The following is a 19,660-nucleotide window of genomic DNA, read 5'->3' as shown; positions in this document are numbered from 1 at the left end:
ATATTAATTATAAAATTATATTAATATTATAAATAATTATATAATATATAAATAAATAAATATTTATAAATAATTTATATCTACTTTATAGATTATCTATTCAGATTTTTGAATTATCCGCTTTGCAGACGGATTATCCACGGATTATCTGTTGAGGTCATTATCCGCCCCGCAGATACCCGTTGCACAGCCTAGATATAATATATATCAGGGATATTACAATGCCACATCACACCTCAACATCTTCAAAGGGTATGTATCGCATCGATTCGATCGTTCGTAAAGGCAGGAAACTAATGGAACCAGAATTCGATATGCAGCACCTCCAACAGGAGCACTGCGTTGGCAAAAACCACAACCTCCAGCTGTCAACAGAACTTCGACCATAAAGGCAACTGACTACCCTACCCGCTGTCCCCAAAGCCTCGGCGCCCCTTTGTAAGTATCAGTCAAGTGTTCCTGGTATTTCAAAGTACTAACAATCCAAGGGCTGCAAATTATAATTTCACGAGCTCAGTTCTTGGGGATGAAGATTGCCTGTTTTTAAACGTGTGGGCTCCACCAAATGCGAAAAATCTTCCAGTGATGGTTTGGATTCGTAAGTCTATGGTTCATGTCCATTTCTTTCACTTTCGACGATCCAAGTTGACTCCCTTTAGATGACGGAGGCTACGGTATCGGCTCCGGTAACAATGATTTCTCGGAGATGGCCAACACCAACTCCAACGGCTTTATTGTAGTAGCGATCCAGTACCGGCTTGGAGCCTTTGGATTTCTTTCATCGTCAGAACTTGTCAGCTCAGGTGGTGTCCCAAACGCCGCTCTTTATGATATGAATTTCTCACTCCAATGGGTTCAATCTCACATTGCCAAATTCGGAGGAGATCCTTCTCGTGTTACTCTTGGTGGGATTTCGGCAGGGGGTGGCGCAGTAATGTTGCAAAGTATGGCATTTGGTGGAAGTTTAGGAACGAGTTTGTTCAATAATGTGATTGTGGCAAGTCCGTTTTTTCCAATGCAGTATAATTATGACGGATTGTTGCCAGAGGAGAGTTATGGAAAGTTTGTGGAGGCTGTCGGGTGCGGAACAGGTAATAGGAGTACTTCCGATTGTCTAGTCGGTGCGGATACGATTGCGCTGCAGAATGCTAGTGCATACATCTCTGGAAGTGTTGATTACGGACAATGGGCTTTCTTACCAGTAACAGATGGTGAGTTCGTAGTCAAAAGACCATCAGAACAGTTATTAGCTGGAGAGGTTAATGGTGTGAGGATATTATCTGGCGTGAGTACCCCTTTTAACTAAATCTTCAGGAAAGTGACGCGCAGCTAACCTTCCCCAGAACAATGCTAATGAAGGCCCTGCATTTGTCCCACAACATATCAACACAACGGCCGCTTTCAACGCTTACACACAATCCCTCTTTCCCCAGATGTCTAAATCAACTTACGATCGCCTTCTCAAAACCTACTCCATCCCACCAACGATCCCAGGCCCTCTCTTCGCATCAGCAGGCGACCATGGCCCCACAGCTCTCAACCAATCCGTATACGCCTAGGCTGCGCAACAGGTACCCGCGGGGCGGATAATGGCCTCAACAGATAATCCACGGATAATTCATTTGTGGAATAGATAATTCAAAAATCTGAATAAATAATCCACAAGATGAATACAAATTACCTACAAATATCCACCTACTTGTATATTTATATAATTATTTATAATATTAATATAATTTTATAATTAATATAAAAATTAATAAAAATTTAAACTTGAATTACTTTTAGACTAAAAAATAATCTAAAAATAACTTTATATTTTAAGCGAAAAAAGTGGAGATTCTATATATTTATAAATTATTTATAAATAATCTATTTACTTATATATCCATAAATTATTTACAAATAATCTATAGATTATTTATATAAAGTAAATAATTTTAAAGTTTTAATAAATAATTCATAAAGTAAATAAAACCTTTAATAAATAATCTATAGAGTGGATTATTTGTAGATAATCCACGGGTACAGATAATTTGTGTGCAGCCTATATACGCCATTGGTCAACAGCAACGAGCCAACAATCTCTATGCTGAAAGTACCTTTGTCTGTCCCTCCTACTGGTTAGCCTCTGCATATTCCCAAGCCTGGAAATATGAGTTCAGTGTCCCTCCGTCGGAGCACGGAGGAGATCAGAATGCATATCTTGACGTAAACAGTGACAACGTTGGCTCCGGGACACTATCTCCTGGTTTTCGTGCCGCGGTACAGAAAATATGGGGGAGATTCATCATTTATAACGATCCAACACTCCCTAGCGATGTCGTTACATCTATCACCACTCTTGGGAATGGAACTCAGACGGGAGACAATATATCCGCAGCAGGGGCTGGTGTATGGCCACAGTGGAAAACTGATGGGTATGGCGCATATCAGATGTTAAAATTGAATATGACTGGAGGGCAACCAACAGAGGTTGCATGGACGACGGGAGATGGATTGAGTTTTAATGTAACAAAAGATACAGGGTTGGGATTGGAAGCTGATTTAGCAATCGTGGATGCCTACGATTGGGAAGGGGGAAGGGGAGCAAGATGTAATTTTTGGGCGGATATTGGAAATGAAGTGCCAGAGTAGAGCAGGACGATGAAAATGGGGATGTTAATTTGAGAAAGGATGCAGAAATTTTCGAAACGAACACTGAAGTCTCACTCATGTGCCTGAATGTAAACATATTCCTTCTGCTATCGTCTTGATACACTCACTTGAGCGCTGATATCATGTATATTGTGTATCCGTATCTCTGAGATTTGAGACGAAAATCAAACGAAATGATCACAATCACTAGAGATGAAGCTCCTCAAACACTTCATGAACGAACGATTCAAACTTTTAGAATCCACTGTGAGAGCACAACGGAAGCTAGACAACTATCCAACTATCCAACTATCCAACTATGTACAGAGAAAGCTTGACGCGAAACGAGAATAGTCAAATCCATAACCAAACCCAAGTCAACCTCATCCTCAAGCGAATACGAAAATATGAAGCTGTTCCAGACTCTGCTTATCTAATCACTCTGTCCCTAGTCCCTGCCATTGCGAATTTCAGATAAGATAGCGTCATCGATTCCTATCCCGCAAGAGATATACATTAAACAATTACAAATAGATTCATAAATTCATAAGTTAACTAATAAAGTTAACTAAGTTAACTTATATAAACCTTATTATTGTGGTTTTTCTTCTTTGCGTTTGGATATTCTCTCTTTCTTCTCTTTCTTCTCTTTCTCTCTTCTCCGGTCTGCAAGGAAAGAAGATAAATAGATACGAAACAAGCAAAAATGGTTAATTCAGTAGATGATCAGACGGCTGCCCCGTCAATTGAGGTCAAGAATTTAACTTATAAATTCCCGGATTCGACGTTGGGTCTGACGGATATTACGTTGGGTTTGCCGCCGAGTTCGAGGACTTTGTATGTTTGTTGGTTTCTTACTTTTTTGGTCGGCTCTGTTGCGTTGTTGTTGTATTGCGTTGTGTTGTGTGGTTTGGTGGATGGATGGATGGATGGATGGGTGGATGTTCATTTACTCGATCTTTTTGCGGATTGCTCTCAATTTAGCCTTTGTCTCTACGAATCATAGCTAACCTCCTCCTCTCAGACTCATCGGCGCAAACGGTGCCGGCAAAACCACACTTCTCCGTCTCCTCTCCGGCAAACGCCTCGCACCCACCTCCACAATTTCCATCTCCGGTCTCGATCCCTTCAAAGATTCTCTCGTCGGCGTAACCTATCTCGGTCTCGAATGGGTACTCAACCCCATCGTACGCACCGACATTGGCGTGCGTGAACTCCTCACATCCGTCGGCGGAAATCACTATCCCGAGCGCAGAGACGAGCTTGTGCAAGTTCTAGATATCGATTTGGAATGGCGCATGCATCAAGTATCTGATGGCGAAAGAAGAAGAGTACAACTTGCCATGGGACTTATTAGACCGTGGAGAATCCTGTTGCTAGATGAGATCACCGTGGATTTGGATCTCTTGAGTCGAAAGAGATTTTTGGATTTCCTGAGAGAGGAGACGGAGAAGAGAAAATGTACGATTGTGTATGCGACCCACATTTTGGATAATTTGGCGGGATGGCCGACGGATTTGGTCCATATGAGTCTTGGACGAGTGAAGGAGTGGGGGAGTATCGAGAAGTTTGAGAAGGAGATGAGTGGAGATAGTAGTGGGAATTCGAGATTGGGAGAATTGGTACTTAAGTGGTTGGGAGAGGATTTGAAGGAGAGAGGACCGAGAAAGAATGCTGGAAGTTCGGGAACTAGTTATCTAGAGGCAGGTGTCGGTGGATATGGAAGTGAAAAGAAGGTTTAGTTGAGAGGACTCATGATGGGGAGCAGGAGGCAGGGAAAAGGTTAGATGGATTTCAGGGAGAATAATGTGGTGAAGCGCTTTAACGCGTATATACACATGGGACAACACGGTGCAGCTCAACTTCAACTAAAGAGCAGGTCCAAGGGATATTTCATACTTCTATTTCCATTTTTCTATTTTCTTCAGAGTGCCTTAACTCCTTAAACTTTGTATGTATCTATGTAAGGGTAGGAAGATTGGTTTGGCGTTCAACAAAAGCATCACAGGAGGCGTACTTTAACATACGATACCCCTTAGAATTATTCAACATAGAGAATAAATCCTCAAAGAACTATCTTCACTTGCGATTGCAAGCTTCATACTTTTAGTGTCGTTCTCTGATGTTTCTTTTGAAGAAGGTTTCCATGCTAGTTGGTTGATGGCTTTGGAGGGGTAGTATTTATTGCTGTGATTTTGTGTTAGTATATCTATCGAAATGGAAGACGAAATAATGTAAAAGATTGAAGAAAGATAAACATGAACATGAACATGACTTGATGAAGTAAAACAACACATACCTAATCTCCAACGACACCTCATTCACCATAATCTCATCTCCAATCTCCACTCGATAAATCCCAAACTTCCCACCTTCAGTCCCAACAGCTAAATACACTATATTCGCCACCACCTCATCGCAGAAATCAATCGCGGTAACGGGGGCGTCGGATGGAATGCTCGCTTTACATATAAATTTACCTTCGGAATCGTGGCTCCAGATCTTAACGCTTTTATCGCGTCCGGCGGTTGCGAAGACGGGGGATGGGGTACTCGAAGAAGAATGAGGAGGAGGAGGAGAAGGCGCCCACGCCGCATCGAGAATCATCCTCGTGTGTCCTTTGGGATTACTCTCCGCCAAAGTATAATTATTCGAATCCGCATCGTCGCGGGCGAAAATCGCCCATTGACGATCCCGTCCTACGGACAGGAGATACTTGTCATCGTCTGAGAAACGCAGACGCGCGACGGTGAGAGAGTGTGCGGTCAGAGAAGGTTTAAGTTCATGCCAGTTCTTGGTTTCGAAGAGGCGGATGACAGCGTGATCGATGGAGCTCGCTTTGCAAGCGGTGGCAATGATCGATCCGTCGTGGGAGGTTGCCAGCGCGGAAATTTCATAGCCGTGGCCGTAGAGTTTTTCGGTTTCGGGCCAGAGGGTGTGGCGGGAGAGATGGTCTTCGAGGGGAGGGGAGGAGAGATCGAGTGTTGATTTGTGCACGATGGATGCGGGGTCTATGGCTTCGCGGTCGTGGTCGTTGGGGGAGATAGGTTGGGCGTCGTCGGTGATGACTTCGATGGCTTTGTTGGAGAGGCCGAGGACGGGCATGTTGGCTGCGTCGGGCATATGGGTGGGGTTTTCAGTGCCGATGCCGCAGAGTTTGTGGAGGAGGGTGGCGACGGCTCGGGGCTCGTCGAAGACGCGGAGGAGTTTCTCGTCGGCGCCGGAGACAAATTGGGAGCCGCCGAGGGAATCGATACAGTTCAAATCGTAGCCGTGAATTTGCGGTCTTGCCATTTCATGCCAACTGCTAATTGCATCTCGCTTCCACTGGGCATGTAGGCGAGTAGTTTGATCCGTGCTCGTCGAGAGCAAATAACTTCCATCTTTCGACCACGCGATTCCCATGACGGGTTTCACATGGCCTGTGATGGCAGTGTTTTGGGCCCAGCGATCGGAAGATGTATCGTAGTTCCAGAGACGCCAACTTCCCGTTCGGCCGAGCGAAACGACGGTGCGGCCGGTGGGAGACCAGAGACCTGTCCAGAAGCCGCCGGTGCTACCGGTGGCAGTGGTAGAACCCTTTTCCGCACTGATCTCGCCAAGTCGTGCGATGGTTACCCAGACGCCGGTGTGGGTGTCGGGTTCCCAGATGGCGAGAGAATTGTCTGCTGATGCGGAGAGGAGTTGGGGTTTTTGGCTGGAGGTCAATGATGGAGAAAGCCAGCGTGTACTGTAAATCCAGTCTTCGTGTCCGAGCAGTAAAGCTTCGAACGTAGCCGAGAAATCTAATTCTTGAGCTTGAAATCGATGAGCCTTGTTGGATAGAGATTTTCCAGGCATGAATGCACCGAATGTGGGATCGGCTGCTGTGGCTGCGGCAGGCAATTCTTTGCCTTGATGGATTCTCCAGAGTCGGATGTATTTATCTTGACTCGCTGATGAGAGGAGTAAATCACTTGTTGGACTATCGCTCTCTTTAGTGAATTCTAACGATCGGATCCATCCTTCATGTCCGGATAATGTAGCTTTGTATTTGAATTCTGATCCTGCCTTTGCATCGAGCACATGAAGTTGAATAATTTCCTTAGTACCCGCAACTGCAAGAACCAAAGAATCCGAAGCTCCAGTCAAAGAACTCAAAGCCAAAGCCAAAGGGAACAATCGAGGAGTAATCGTGATAGACTGCTGCAAACTTGCAACATTGCCCTCATGCAGTTTCCACACATTGACAATCGCATCTGCTGATCCGGTCGCAAAGACCTGGGATCCTTCCGTCACAGCTATACAATTGATTGTGCTCTGATGATGGGTAATAGTTTGAATGCAAGTATACGTCTTGGATACTTCATCCTGCTTCCAGATGCGGACCGTCTTATCCACAGATCCACTGAGTATGAGACCATGTGATTTCGGGACGAATTTCACCACATTGACAGTATCCGTATGGCCACTCAGAAATTCGAAAACGCTTCTGGAAGTTTCATTCTAGATATCATCAGTACTTTCTCTTGATAGGCATCATAGGACCGGTCATAATTCTCCATAACCAGGTGCTGCATCAAAGACATATCAAGACTTACTCCGGGATACCATAATGCGATATTCCTATCTGTTCCATAGGCCAAAAGTCCAGACTCGTCCCAATCGGCAGCAGAAGGATGTCTATTGGCACCTGCCGCGAGATATTCTGGAGTAATTTTATCCATCATATTGATATTGTTTCATCAAAGCATTCACGAAAGAAAATAGTGTTTATCGTAAAATCGTCTGAATCATATCCAGATTCAACTTCAATATCATATAAAGTCGTGAGTTTGTGGTGGGTTTAATATTGCTGTGCGGGAGATATTTTGTTGATGTCGTGAAAATTGTTTTCACTCATTTTTACAGGAATTTTTGGTTGGAGTTACATCACCATATTGCATTTTGAAAATTGGTTAAAAATTCAATTCTCATCCAGATTCTTTGATCTTGATATGAAAAACAGCGTGAGATTTGGAGTTAATTCTATACATCTTGTATAATAGAACATTCAATGCTTCTATAATTGTTTCCATCATAAACTTCATTTTCGACAAAGAATAAACGCTGTTGTCTGAAGTGAGAAGTCCAAAATAAGCGAGGCTGTGAAGCGTCAAATTTCTGCCGCTGCCAAAATTTCCCCGACGCAAACCACCACTTCAATATCAAACTCTCAAGAATACAAAAGTCCACAACATAACTTCAAAATGGCGACAGATACTCTCTCTATCATGGTAGAATTCACGTACGCCTATCTCCTCAACCCCTAAAGTCCCTAAAACAACTCCAACTAACCCTCCAACAGTGGCGGTCTTGAAATGTTATTTTCCGACCAACGATCCCACAAACTCCCAATCCCCAAAACAGATTCCAAGGGCGATCCCGTTACAGTCGGCTGGTTGGTAAATTATCTGTGCGACGAAATCATGCAAGATAGCAGAAAAGACATGTTTGTTCTGGACGATCACGTGTGAGTCGCGAGTTTATTATTTCCAATTTCCTCAATGTCTAGCAAGACATGGGATGGGAAGGAAAAAACACGAGTGTGTATAACCATGGGTTGGTTTCGCTGAAAGTGTTTTTTTGGATCCTCTTGGGCTTGGGTGTCGATGCCATTCTATGCTATGCCCCTAATGTTCATCGGAAATTCCATTATCTGCACCTTCCCTCCACTCTCTTTTGAGCTTTCACCGTTTCAAAACCTATCCCCAGTACCAAGCCTCTTCCCCGTATGCACTAGAACATACTAAAATTCCATACTAACCACGCTTTTTCGTGTCCCTAGGCGTCCCGGTATCCTAGTTCTCATTAACGACGCAGATTGGGAATTAGAGGGTGAAGCTTCCTACGCATTGCAATCCAATGATAACATATTATTCGTGTCGACGCTCCATGGGGGCTGAATCTGATGATTACCGGGTTGTGGGGTCGCAGTGAAGTTTGCAGCTGAGTTTATTTACAAGCTACATACAATATATCATTTTTTTCAAGATGGTCTGGGAAATTTATTGGATACTGAAAGGACCCCCTTATTTCACTAAGGCGAAATACATGAGTCAGGAATTTTCTTCATCCTGGTTATATGATAGGATGTGATTATGAGGGGCGACCGATGTATCATATATCAGCCAGCTGATGATCCGAGAATCCGATGACAAGAGAGTTCGCCTTGTCTCGGCTCAGCAAAGTTTGATCATCGGGCCGTCATGAATTCTACATTCCAAATACATTCCAAAATAATCCTAATCCAAACGATGCCTTCCATTCCCCTGCACGTAATGTACCCGTGTTCGGATCTGCGTCATGGGTAAAGGTTTATCGCGCAATTGACAAACAAGCCTCACACACCCAGCCCCTTTCTCTTGACGATCCCCATTCCAGCATCAAGTTTCCCAATGCTCAGCCCAGAAGATATAAATATAATTAATTCTGATATGATATTATTTTGCAAGTGTTTTTAGTAGAGACAGGACTTGACATGATGTTAAAATTACCTATTTATTATCCCTAAGCTAAAAACCGGCTATTCACAGGCTCTTCCCGTCCGTCCATATATATTATGCAGTGAGTACCCAAAAGCTAGTTTCTCGAGCATATCCTCCAGTCTGTGCCACACATATACCGTCCCATCCGTGTCGCGCCATAGGCCAAGCCGTCAAGATCGCAAAATCCATGACATGGACGATGAATCGCATTGCGAATCGAGAAAGCCCCATGTCCTGTTGTACACAAACGCGACAGGAAACGGGAAATCGAGCGAGAATTGACAAAACCCCACACTGGGTCTGAATGGCCAAAAAAACACTCAGCACTTATGCCCAAAACGACCGATTATTTCCTAAATTAGACGAGCCTAGGGGAAATGTCTGGTTCAAAATGCCTCCCTTGCGCATACCAATCGTTGCCAGAAGCATGCCAAACACAATCCAGACCTGCACACTAGTTCCCATTCAGATCTTGGAAGCATCGAAAGCAAAGTCAAAGACAGGTGCAACTAAAGGGGGGAACGCGGGAGATCTAGATTCCCTCCCGCTGCTAGCTGCCGATTTACTGACTACGACGGTACTACTACTAGTTGCCGGGTTTGCTAAACTTGTTAACCTTAGACATGCTGGGATTGTTTCCCGCGTTTTCGTTTGCAACGAGATGAGATCATAAGATCTGTGCACGATGCGGATGGAGATGAAAGAGGGAATGCAGACCCGCAACACGACACGCTCAACAACCTGGTCTCCACACTTGTCCTAAAAGAGCGTTAAGGTTTCTGTGAGTATTGAGTGAGTGATTGAAGGATTTTCGAAGTGCATCCAAATACTCGAAGGCTCGGCAATGTATATGGATTTATGGATTTATGGATTTATCGATTCATCGATTTATCGAGTATTAACCGCTGCTCCATCCAGTCCGGTGATAGGAAATGGGGATTAAGCTTATTTGAATTTTGAACAGGGTTTAGCGTTGATGCGACGCTGGCTCAATTTATGTACCCAGTTATACGGCATATACGGAACGTTACTTCAAACGCAGAAAGACATGGAAGGATATTAATTCTGCGTTTGAATCGCGCGTGGGGGCGTGGAAGCATGGCTCGAGTCAGTCGAGCGACATTATCTGGATGCATGCCAGATTGACCACGATTCGTTTGTCCAAGTGACGATTTCAGCATCGGCATGTGGTGTATGTGATAGAATGTAACCTGGGGTGAAGCGGTGAATGATGCTCGAGTATGCATGCAGAACTGCATCAATCGTACATATACCTGTTCCCCCGGGTACATCTGATATGCTGTGTACCATGTACATATGTGTGTATGTATGTATATATGTGTGTGAAAGCAGTGCAACATCAGAGATTTCGTCAGTGCAGAGTAGAGTCTACTGAGCTTGCTTGCTTGCACATAGGTAGGTACTCGGTGTGTAGATCAATGCGAAAGCGAGGCGAATGCCGTAGTTGAAGGCAATGTACCTGCATACCGTGTAGAACAATTCATCCATTCTTTCACGTGCCCTTTGCGCTGTAATCTGTACACATACACACACATACATACATTTTAGAGATTTCTCACTGCAGTTTTTCGGTGTGTTAGTTCAGATCGAAAAGTCAGTTTGGGAGGAAGAAGTCGGAAGTAGGCAGCTCTTTACCATATTCTCCTTCTCCCTTGCGTCGGGTTTCAGTAATCGGCTGAGAATCCAGACGGGATGATTTGCGGCGAAGCTGGGAGGCTGACCGTTTAAGGTAAGGGATGGATGAGATGTCAATACTTGTAGTGGTTACTACGTGTAATTTATTTGAGGGTCTGGAGAAGATTCAATAGCGATGTAAAATTTGTTTTGGGATCCACCTCTTGAGTTCTAGTCCTTCGGTAATTGTAAAAACTTCAAGATTAGAATAACGCATTGCTAACACCATCGTATCATAAAAATAGACAGCTTTGCAATAGATCAAGCTGAATTGATAAGAATGTGGTCATATTATTCGTTAATAAATCTAATTCACTTGACTATTGTGGCAATGATACTCAACATTTAACTTTCCCTTTCCCACTTTCTCTCCACTTATTCCACTCTGCGTCGATTCCTCCTGTCCATACAAAATATACTCCATCCCTTTGCCCCATTCCAATTCCCATTGCATCCTCATACATCTGTTAACATCTCCCCGTTCCACTATTGCGTGCCCAAATACAAAGACCCCTGCCCTTCCTAAGAAATACATGATATCCGCAGTTTTTTGAATTGACTTTACCACCCGATAAATGAAAAGCGAAAAATGAAATAGAAATCAAGTGATTGTGATAATGAAAAGATATTAAGAAAATTGAGAAAAGAAAGTGTCCTGGTAAAACACTTCTAATAGAGAAGTGGTGGGGAGATACTCGGTCTGGTGCCGTAAAAATACAACGCTTTTTTTTTTAAAATGGTCGTGTGCGTGGTCGTTTGATAATGATGATGAGAATGATAGTCGTGGTGATGATGAAGATAATCTTCTACCATTCGTCCATTTTCGTCTTTTCGTTTGTCTGCTCGTTCGTAACTTGCATTTCTCGTAACTTTGTACGTTTGTTTATATGTGCTAGCCCCTCCTCCCCTCACCAATCCCCACAACTGTCTTGTCTTGAGTTGATGGCAGAATTTTAGTACAGTCTCTCTCCAAAAGCTAATCCGCCTCTTGAGTTTCCACGATGATCCTTATAATCACCTGTAATCTCATCTGAGAAACTTGAGCAGGTAGATGCCGTTCCATCGCTGGAGACAGAACCATAACTACTATGTACACTCATGCTTCCACTCGTATGACTCCTTAGACTCGCATCGGAATCGTACATTGTTACATCACTACTAAATGGCGAGGTTGGGTCTACGCCCATGAGTCCATGACAACTTCGAATGTCAGACGAGATATAACGACTAGCATTTGTACCAGTACTTGCGTGGCCGTTCTTCGATAACCGACTTCGGGGACTGATGTTTCTATCTTTGCCTCGTCCTTTGATGCCCTTGTTACTGTTTTTGTAGAGAGTGAAGAAGTAAGACCAGAATTCTTTGTTAGCCTCCAAGTCGATTTCGCCGCTTTCAAGTTTCAACATGAGGTTTTCAATTGTTTGCTGGTGAAAGTTGTTGTGGTGAGACTGAGTGAGAATGTTAGAGTTGATTCTATGACTGAGACGATGGAAGGAAAGATTAAAATGAAAAGGTAAAGAGTCAGCGTACTTTGAGGTTACCAAGTTGTGTGAAACGTTTTTCGCATCCATCGAGTTTGCATGTAAAGGGTTTTTCGCCAGTGTGAACGATTCTATGAGCACTCAGATTGCTTGGTTGTCCGAAACGTTTGCCACATATTTCGCAAGGAAAGCGTCGTTCGCCACTGTGACGATTCATGTGCGTCTGAGATTCTTGATTAGTATGAAAATTTGACAGATGAGAGGTAAAAAAAAAAAAAAGAACTCTTACCTTGAGATTTCCTTGTTGAGAGAATTGTCGACCGCAAGATTTCCAGCTACATGTCTAAATAGATACTATTAGTTTGGGGTACATACCAAATGAAGTTCATAGATTTTAGTTGCTTACGTATGGTTTTGCACCGGTATGCTTTCGAAGATGGATTTGCAAGTGTGTCTTCTGTGGGAAACTCGATGGACAATTCTCGAAGGTGCATCGATACTTCTTCTCTTTTCTCTTTGAGTGACCTGGTTCACTTGGAGCCTTACCAGATGTGAGCATTTGCTTTTCTTCTTTTTCATATCCATAAAATCTTCGATACGTTGAATCCTGTCGAGAGAGGGTGTGGGGTGCACCTACCACAGGTGTAATCTGAGGAATAGGTGGTAATTGTGTTTGCAATGTTTGTGTTTTGGTCTGAATGACCTTCATAAGTCGGTCAATTGCTGTGCTTCCAATGTGTGCCTCGTCAGAGCCAGTCAAAGGTAGAGGATTTATGTCTTTGCTAGGTGGTGGGGTTGATTGAGTTTTCGGTGGTGATTTATGACTTGCAGGTGTTGTCCATGAAGGTTCAGGTTTGATTTGAGGACTTTGATTTTGATGCGTGCTTCCCACGAATCCTTGTCGGTTGCTTCCGTTGAAAGGAGCCTGTTTTGAAGTAGGAGCAAAAGATTGCATCATGCCGGGAAGGGGTCGTGACTGAATATAATTGGCTCCGTAACTTGGGATGATAGTGGTTAAGCTACCATCATTGTAAGATGTGAAACCATATGAGTTCTGTGGAATCTGTTGATGGCCATTGGTCATATTGAAAGTGCTGCCACCGTAAGAACTTATTGGCATGATGGGGGCAGCAACGGTTGCTCTCCCCAAGCCTGCTGAAGTTGTTTGGGGATTCATGGACTGGACCATGCCGGCTGTATCCATATAACAAAATGGAATGTGAGAATCCTCACTCCAGCGCCAGGCGTTGCCTGATGTGTGTGACATAATCGCCAGTTTTTCGAGTTGTCTTGCTTGATGCAAGGCTTGCTGTTGCTGATAGTGTAAAGATTGATCCGAAATCAAGACTTTGTCAAGTTGACACGAAAAGTTGGAGAAAGACAAGACTATAGAACAGATAGGAACTGAAGACAATCAAAGAGGTTGAAGTTATTGAGAAAGTGTATGTACTGAAGGAGGAAATATGTTCAGTATTTGTATATGCGTCACACTTTGGAAATGAATGCGTTTTGTGAGATCTGGACAAGTCTTTTCCGGCCTGTAAAGCAATGGAAGGAGATTGATTCATATACACTTGTTCCCCACTACTGGTGAAAGTGCCGGTAGGCAAGGTTGTACAGAGCGATTCGAAATATTCCAATCAAGTGCCTTGACCGGGGAGGCAAAGATAGTGAAACAAAAACAGACAAGGCTGGCAATTCACTAGTATGCTTTGCTGCTGAAATCTTTCCCATACAAACGATATCCTAAAAGGGTGATTGATAGATTTGCTACTGGCAGGGATCTATAAGATAACCTAACCAAGGCTGCAATTTCGAAGACATTGTAGCTAGAGTGATGGCCAATCGGAAACTAACATGGTCGTGATCCAGAAGGACGCTAACATCATGCCAGCACGTCAGAATTCGAGGCAGCATTGGCTACCTTGTGAACCTACAGTGTGTGGCGCTGAGGCTTTTGATGAAAGGGATATACTACCATCTTTCGAAAGAGGTCAAAGTCCTCATGGATCATGGATCTTGCGAGGCACCAAGCGAGAGCTATCATGAGCCATGATAAAAGAAGATATAAGCTCTAGGATTAAATCCATAGTGGACGCGGGAAGGATAAGGTCTAGAGATCTCATGGGGGGGTGTCAATTTGACCTTGCTTAAAGTGGCTTGAAGCGAAATCCGTCGGCGACATATTGAGGTATGGATTATGTCGAACGCCATTACTATAACAACTAGTTCTGAGTTAAATCTTAGCATCAGCCTAGAGCCCGATCGGCTGATATTGTCGGATCGGTATGCATAGAATAACTTATTCCCCGGTCAGGTAAAACTTTTCCAGCGCACTACGCGGCCTTAACAATGGAAGGAGTGTTTGTATATGCAAATACTATATCAAATTGTGATAGAAAGTTGTGATAAATTGGCGGGGCTCGGAAAGCTCGCCGCGGAGTAATGTTGGATCCATGCATATGTGATGAGTTATTTGGGCTTAGTGGAGCAAACATTAGCAAACGTTCGAGCATTCAAGTCAATTGCTGGTTTCAGGAAATCTCTGAGAAGAAGAGGGGCATTATATTCAAGTCTGAACAGCCCTATGTGGTTGAACAAACTGCACACAGCATGCGCCCATCTGGACGGTAAATTATTTTCGCTGGGTTAGAGTAAAGAGTCGTGATGTGCGATGGGAGGAGAATAAAGAGCCAATACAAGATGCAATACTAAGCCGGGGGGCGGACCGGCTTGATCCCGTGGAAATGGTACTGTACGGATATGGCCGTGTCAGACTGACTTGTGTCCCGGATAATTGCATTTGATCAACCCATGTCGAGGGCTGAAGCCTTGGAAGATCTCACCAATGGTTGGCTCTATACCCTGACAACCACGCATGGCACTGTTTTTGAACCAAAATAGTGACAAAATAAGTGCGACTTTGGGTAGACAAGCATTTCGATTTTAGGGAAATTGCAAATTGGAGAAGATTGAGCATCGAGATGTTGATTGCTGACTGCCACAGCTTGTGGCGAGAGAAGAGATTATCTGGATCATAACGCGTAAATTTGTAAAACTCCCAAACTTAAAACGCAAAATCTGAGATGTTGTGGCATGTCGCTAGTTGCATGTATGTGCCACACATCTCAGTCATCGTGACTGTGTGCATTGACCTCCATCACAGATTTGGGGGATGATAGATTCGTGAGACGCCAACCATGCAAACTTCGTATGAGATTAGTTGTGGGGAATGCTAGACGGATCTCACCAGGAATCCCCACGGCTGGGGCTCGAAATCTATGCCATCACCAATCTACTGCAAGTGACGTTCTCACGATGTCACCCATCCAATTGACCCATGAGATGCTTACTCTTCATCCCCTTGCTTTATTGGAGACCCGACACTTTGGTCGGTGGTAGATGCTCGTGAATTCAACCCAATAAGTCCAGTCTTGCGAGAACAATGGGTCGGCATCTCCAAACTTTTTCGTGAAAATGAATGTTGGGAAGTCGTAAGAGTGTCGATGCGTAAGTGGAGCGCATGCATTCTCATCTTTTGATAAGATAACGTGAAGTCGCGAACCGGTTGAGTATGAAGAAATGAAATCAAATTGCATGGCAGTACATTAAGTGGGTTGGATCTACAAGTGGATGTTGGGCCCAGGTGCATCTCGGCATCACCTGCTCGAGACTCGTTCACTTGATAAATGCTGCATTCGAGTATTCTACTGTATATCTTGTATATCCTGTAAACGAATGTGGTTGTCGCATATATTTCCTTGTTTATGACCCTGTCGTGTTGGTGGGTATTTTCCCTAGTCAAGTCTCACAAACGGCTGGCTGCATATTCCCTTTGTAATTGCACGAGGATCGTTTCATTCGTTTGTCGAGAGATCGAGATTCGAGGCAGTGGTATGAGTATCTAGCAAGATGATTAGTTCTTGGATTTCAATTGATCGATGAGGTCAATATTGCGGGAGGAAAGGAAGGCAGGAAGGTACACGATGATACTACCTACCTAAGCAGAGACAGACAGACAGACACAGACAAGACACCTGTTAGTAAGGAAGCCAAGATGTCTCCAAAACCGATCGAATTAATTATAGAAATGCGGTAGCTACTCGCAGGATGATGAAGTTATCTACCCCGCCGACGAATGTATGACGAGAGGGAGAAGGAGAAGGAGAAGACGGAGGAGAGATTGACCGGAATTGATTTATTTTTGATAGGTAGGTAGCTAGATAGTAGTAGTAAGGTAAGGGCATAAGGTCGTAGATACTGGGTAGTCATCTCTGTTCAAAGTACCGTGCGATCAAACTACCTACCGTACTCCCAGCTAAAAAGTGTCCGTGCGACTGGTAGCTCGCGGGTGGTAGGAAGGTGTCGATGACCAGCGCCGGTGAACATTTTTATTTTCATCTTCATTTCTATTTCTATTCTCAACATCAACATCAACATCAACATCAACATCAACATCAACATCAACATCAACATCAACATCAACATCAACATCAACATCAACTACCACATAGACTACTACAACTACAACAACTACAACTTCTTCTTCATCGCCATCATCATCGCCATCAACAACAGCATCAACATCAATAACATCAATACCAACGACAATAACAACAGCAACAGCGATAACAATTCGAGATTTCATCAAGATCCCGTGCATCCATCCATTTTTTTATCATCTTCCCGTTGTTATCAAACCACAACTATCATTTGACACAAAGAGTATCACCCAATTCAACAACATATGGAAAATAAATCTATATCAAGAGTGGTGGCCCAAGGAGGCATTGAAAGCGATCAATTCATCATAGAAACTATACCTACCTGGGTACCTACGTAAGATGTCTGATCGGTTCATATCGGCTTCGATGCTCTCTACACTCTCTCCGTCCTAGTCTTTGATATACCCAGCTACTTTACGCGGGACCCTAGTAAGAAACACTTGGTTGACTATCTCTCTTCTTTCAGAATTAGAAGCAGTCTAGTCCCGACTTCTCAAGGGTCTCATCCGATAATTTTATACCTTTTGCACAGACTCCCGAGTTCTCCATTTGGTGCCGAATCGAAACAGTAAATACCTTGGTCACACATTACCTTTCCAACCTACCATGTAAGTCTCACCTCAACCTGAAGGCCCCCCTGCTCTTGGAGGCTTTCGCACAGACGTTCATCATTCTAATCGTTTCCTATATCGTCTCGTCAACATACCAAGGTCTGTGCAGAGGCAGATTGAATCCCTACAGGGTCCCCAACCATCTGATTACGAACCATGCAAATTTGGCTGTCAACACAATCCACAGGCATCATATTCTCAGATTATGCAAATTACAGTCGACCTTATTGTATGTAAATTTTACTCTGACCCTCTATCACGGGATATGGATGATTAGTTACGAAGATCATACTACAAGCCACTCTTGACCACATAAAAAGCAACCAGACAATGCGGGTCAAACGCGAGTTTACGAGGCAGTACAGCCTTTGCCCATTCCTGGTTTAGTATTTTCTTCATCGATGCTCCATAAGCTCGTCCCAATCTTTAAAGGCCCATTTCAATTGTATTTGGGTCATCAGATAGTGCAATCTCCAACAAGACCTTCATGCATTGAAAAGGGTCACACAGGGATCAGTTAAGAAGCGCTAGGCCGCTCCCAGACCCGAATCACCCTTGTAAAGTCTATTCTCGCTTCTATTTTCATGATCTTACTCCGTACTGATGCATGCGGCTTTAAGTGACAAGTCTTATGCATGCACTGGTTCAAGTAAGATTCCAAAATTCTCGAAATATGCACGTTTGGATGTTTTTCTTTTGCTTGATTCGCAAACTTCAACCGTTTAGGTTCGTCTTTCAAACTCTACAAGAGGTTTTTGGCTAGAACACGATCGATCACAGCTGCCATTGCGTCATATTGAAGATTACTGATCTCGTGTCTATTGCGGACATCACATCTATTGTTATTTCCGCCCGCTTAAAATCTCAAGTGTCTCCAAGGAGATTAGCAAAGAACAGACCTGCTGGTATCTATGCTCTGAGCTGCAGAGAGTTTGCACTTCAAGAGAACTTAATTTTTTTTTACTCGCGCTATCCGACGAGGGCGCGGCAGATGAAACCTCTATAGCAGTATCACACATAATAATCTTGCTTATGCTTAGGGCTTTGACTCAAGAATCATGTTTGAGTGTTTGAGCCCATCCCACAAATTCAATCCCACCAGAGAGAGGTGAAGATTGGGGGCAATTTTGAGTTGGTATATCACCCGATTCCCTGTCATTTAGCACCCGTTTCATAAAAGTAAAATGAAGCATCTCATCATATCATCTATATACCGTGGTTATTAATATCAACACGTTTCAATCAACTCTCGTATACCAACGTTGATGTGATTAAACTTTAAAGAAAACACTCAATTTTGATTGACAATAAATGATCAACTATCCTCCCCATGATGGTTAGTCCTTAAGTCTGATCACCCAGAGTAGACAGGGTAAAGAGTCTTCATCGCACTACTTCCATGCAGCATCTGAGGATTTAGTAACTCTGCTGTAAGACTGGCCCACTTTGGCTACAAAACAGTCGCACTGAATCTTTCTTAAACAGGAAATAAAACATAAATTCATTGGTATAATTGGTTTACCGGCCGAATATCATGAACGTTTCCATGTATACACATGGCAAGAATTACCCCTCGTCCTCGGACTTGGATGGAACCCCAGAAATGAGAAGGGGAAGAGCCGAGAACTTTAATATATTGTGGCTGTCAAAGCGCGGCGCGCAACCGCTGTCATTTATCGAGTTTCATCGTTTAGCTCGGATGAAGGCTTAGCGATATTTCGGATTGCTGGATAACTACATTCCAATCCACTCCGCTTTGGTGAGTGGGGCGGAATTCTCCACTTCACGTTTGCCGGTATAGCCTGTTGCCCCTCTCTTCTTCCTTGACAATTTTTCCTTTTCACCACGTACTTCACTCCACAATATCCTATCATGACGCTTCTTCTAGCCGTGAGCCTTCTCTTTAATCTCCATTCATTTACTAAGATAGCATTTCTTTCATGGTATGGCATTTTTCAGCTATGGAAATCACCTCTTAGACTTGAAAAATCAAGAGCAGGAACTTGCATTAACTCTCCCTCCTGCATGATCTGGTTCGCAGATCAACTAGGTCAATTGCCGTAAGACATATCAATGGAGCAACACACCACGTTGTATACAGTGAACTCCTCCAATCTCGCCATCCTTGTTACTTTACTGCTGAATATTTACATCCGCCTGTAGTCAAGCTAATCAATCTTACTACAGGAATGTTAGCTCACTAACAATCGCGAGTACAACCAAAT

At 43.5% G+C, this 19,660-nt stretch overlaps 6 protein-coding genes across 6 annotated transcripts; 3 read left to right on the top strand and 3 right to left on the bottom strand.

Moving 5' to 3' along the window:
- Positions 1-221: 221 nt before the first annotated feature.
- EAF01_008702 (uncharacterized protein) lies at positions 222-2,637 on the top strand (the record flags this gene model as incomplete). Its single annotated transcript, XM_038916958.1, has 6 exons — positions 222-256; positions 307-438; positions 489-598; positions 660-1,285; positions 1,344-1,547; positions 2,047-2,637. The coding sequence occupies 6 exons, from the start codon at positions 222-224 to the stop codon at positions 2,635-2,637; spliced, it is 1,698 nt and encodes a 565-aa protein (XP_038767352.1).
- Positions 2,638-3,343: 706 nt separating this feature from the next.
- EAF01_008701 (uncharacterized protein) lies at positions 3,344-4,379 on the top strand (the record flags this gene model as incomplete). Its single annotated transcript, XM_038916957.1, has 2 exons — positions 3,344-3,474; positions 3,662-4,379. 2 exons carry the CDS (start codon positions 3,344-3,346, stop codon positions 4,377-4,379), a joined length of 849 nt encoding a protein of 282 aa, XP_038767351.1.
- A 178-nt stretch (positions 4,380-4,557) lies between these two features.
- EAF01_008700 (uncharacterized protein) lies at positions 4,558-7,454 on the bottom strand. Its single transcript, XM_038916956.1, has 3 exons — positions 7,218-7,454; positions 4,937-7,122; positions 4,558-4,824 (listed from the first exon to the last, which is right to left on the bottom strand). The coding sequence occupies exons 1-3, from the start codon at positions 7,344-7,346 to the stop codon at positions 4,683-4,685; spliced, it is 2,457 nt and encodes an 818-aa protein (XP_038767350.1). The 5' UTR covers positions 7,347-7,454; the 3' UTR covers positions 4,558-4,682.
- A 411-nt stretch (positions 7,455-7,865) lies between these two features.
- Positions 7,866-8,561, top strand: EAF01_008699 (uncharacterized protein; the record flags this gene model as incomplete). The annotated part of the gene is made up of 3 exons (XM_038916955.1): positions 7,866-7,903; positions 7,964-8,128; positions 8,444-8,561. 3 exons carry the CDS (start codon positions 7,866-7,868, stop codon positions 8,559-8,561), a joined length of 321 nt encoding a protein of 106 aa, XP_038767349.1.
- Positions 8,562-11,117: 2,556 nt separating this feature from the next.
- On the bottom strand, positions 11,118-14,122 carry EAF01_008698 (uncharacterized protein). The gene is made up of 4 exons (XM_038916954.1): positions 12,726-14,122; positions 12,609-12,662; positions 12,369-12,542; positions 11,118-12,286 (listed from the first exon to the last, which is right to left on the bottom strand). The coding sequence occupies exons 1-4, from the start codon at positions 13,584-13,586 to the stop codon at positions 11,792-11,794; spliced, it is 1,584 nt and encodes a 527-aa protein (XP_038767348.1). The 5' UTR covers positions 13,587-14,122; the 3' UTR covers positions 11,118-11,791.
- A 2,515-nt stretch (positions 14,123-16,637) lies between these two features.
- Positions 16,638-16,967, bottom strand: EAF01_008697 (uncharacterized protein; the record flags this gene model as incomplete). The annotated part of the gene is made up of 1 exon (XM_038916953.1): positions 16,638-16,967. One exon carries the CDS (start codon positions 16,965-16,967, stop codon positions 16,638-16,640), a length of 330 nt encoding a protein of 109 aa, XP_038767347.1.
- Between the last annotated feature and the right edge of the window lie 2,693 nt (positions 16,968-19,660).

This window comes from Botrytis porri, assembly GCF_014898465.1.
Source record: "Botrytis porri strain MUCL 3234 chromosome Unknown BPOR_012, whole genome shotgun sequence".
Taxonomy (NCBI): domain Eukaryota; kingdom Fungi; phylum Ascomycota; class Leotiomycetes; order Helotiales; family Sclerotiniaceae; genus Botrytis; species Botrytis porri.
This window is presented reverse-complemented; position numbering and strand designations above follow the sequence as displayed.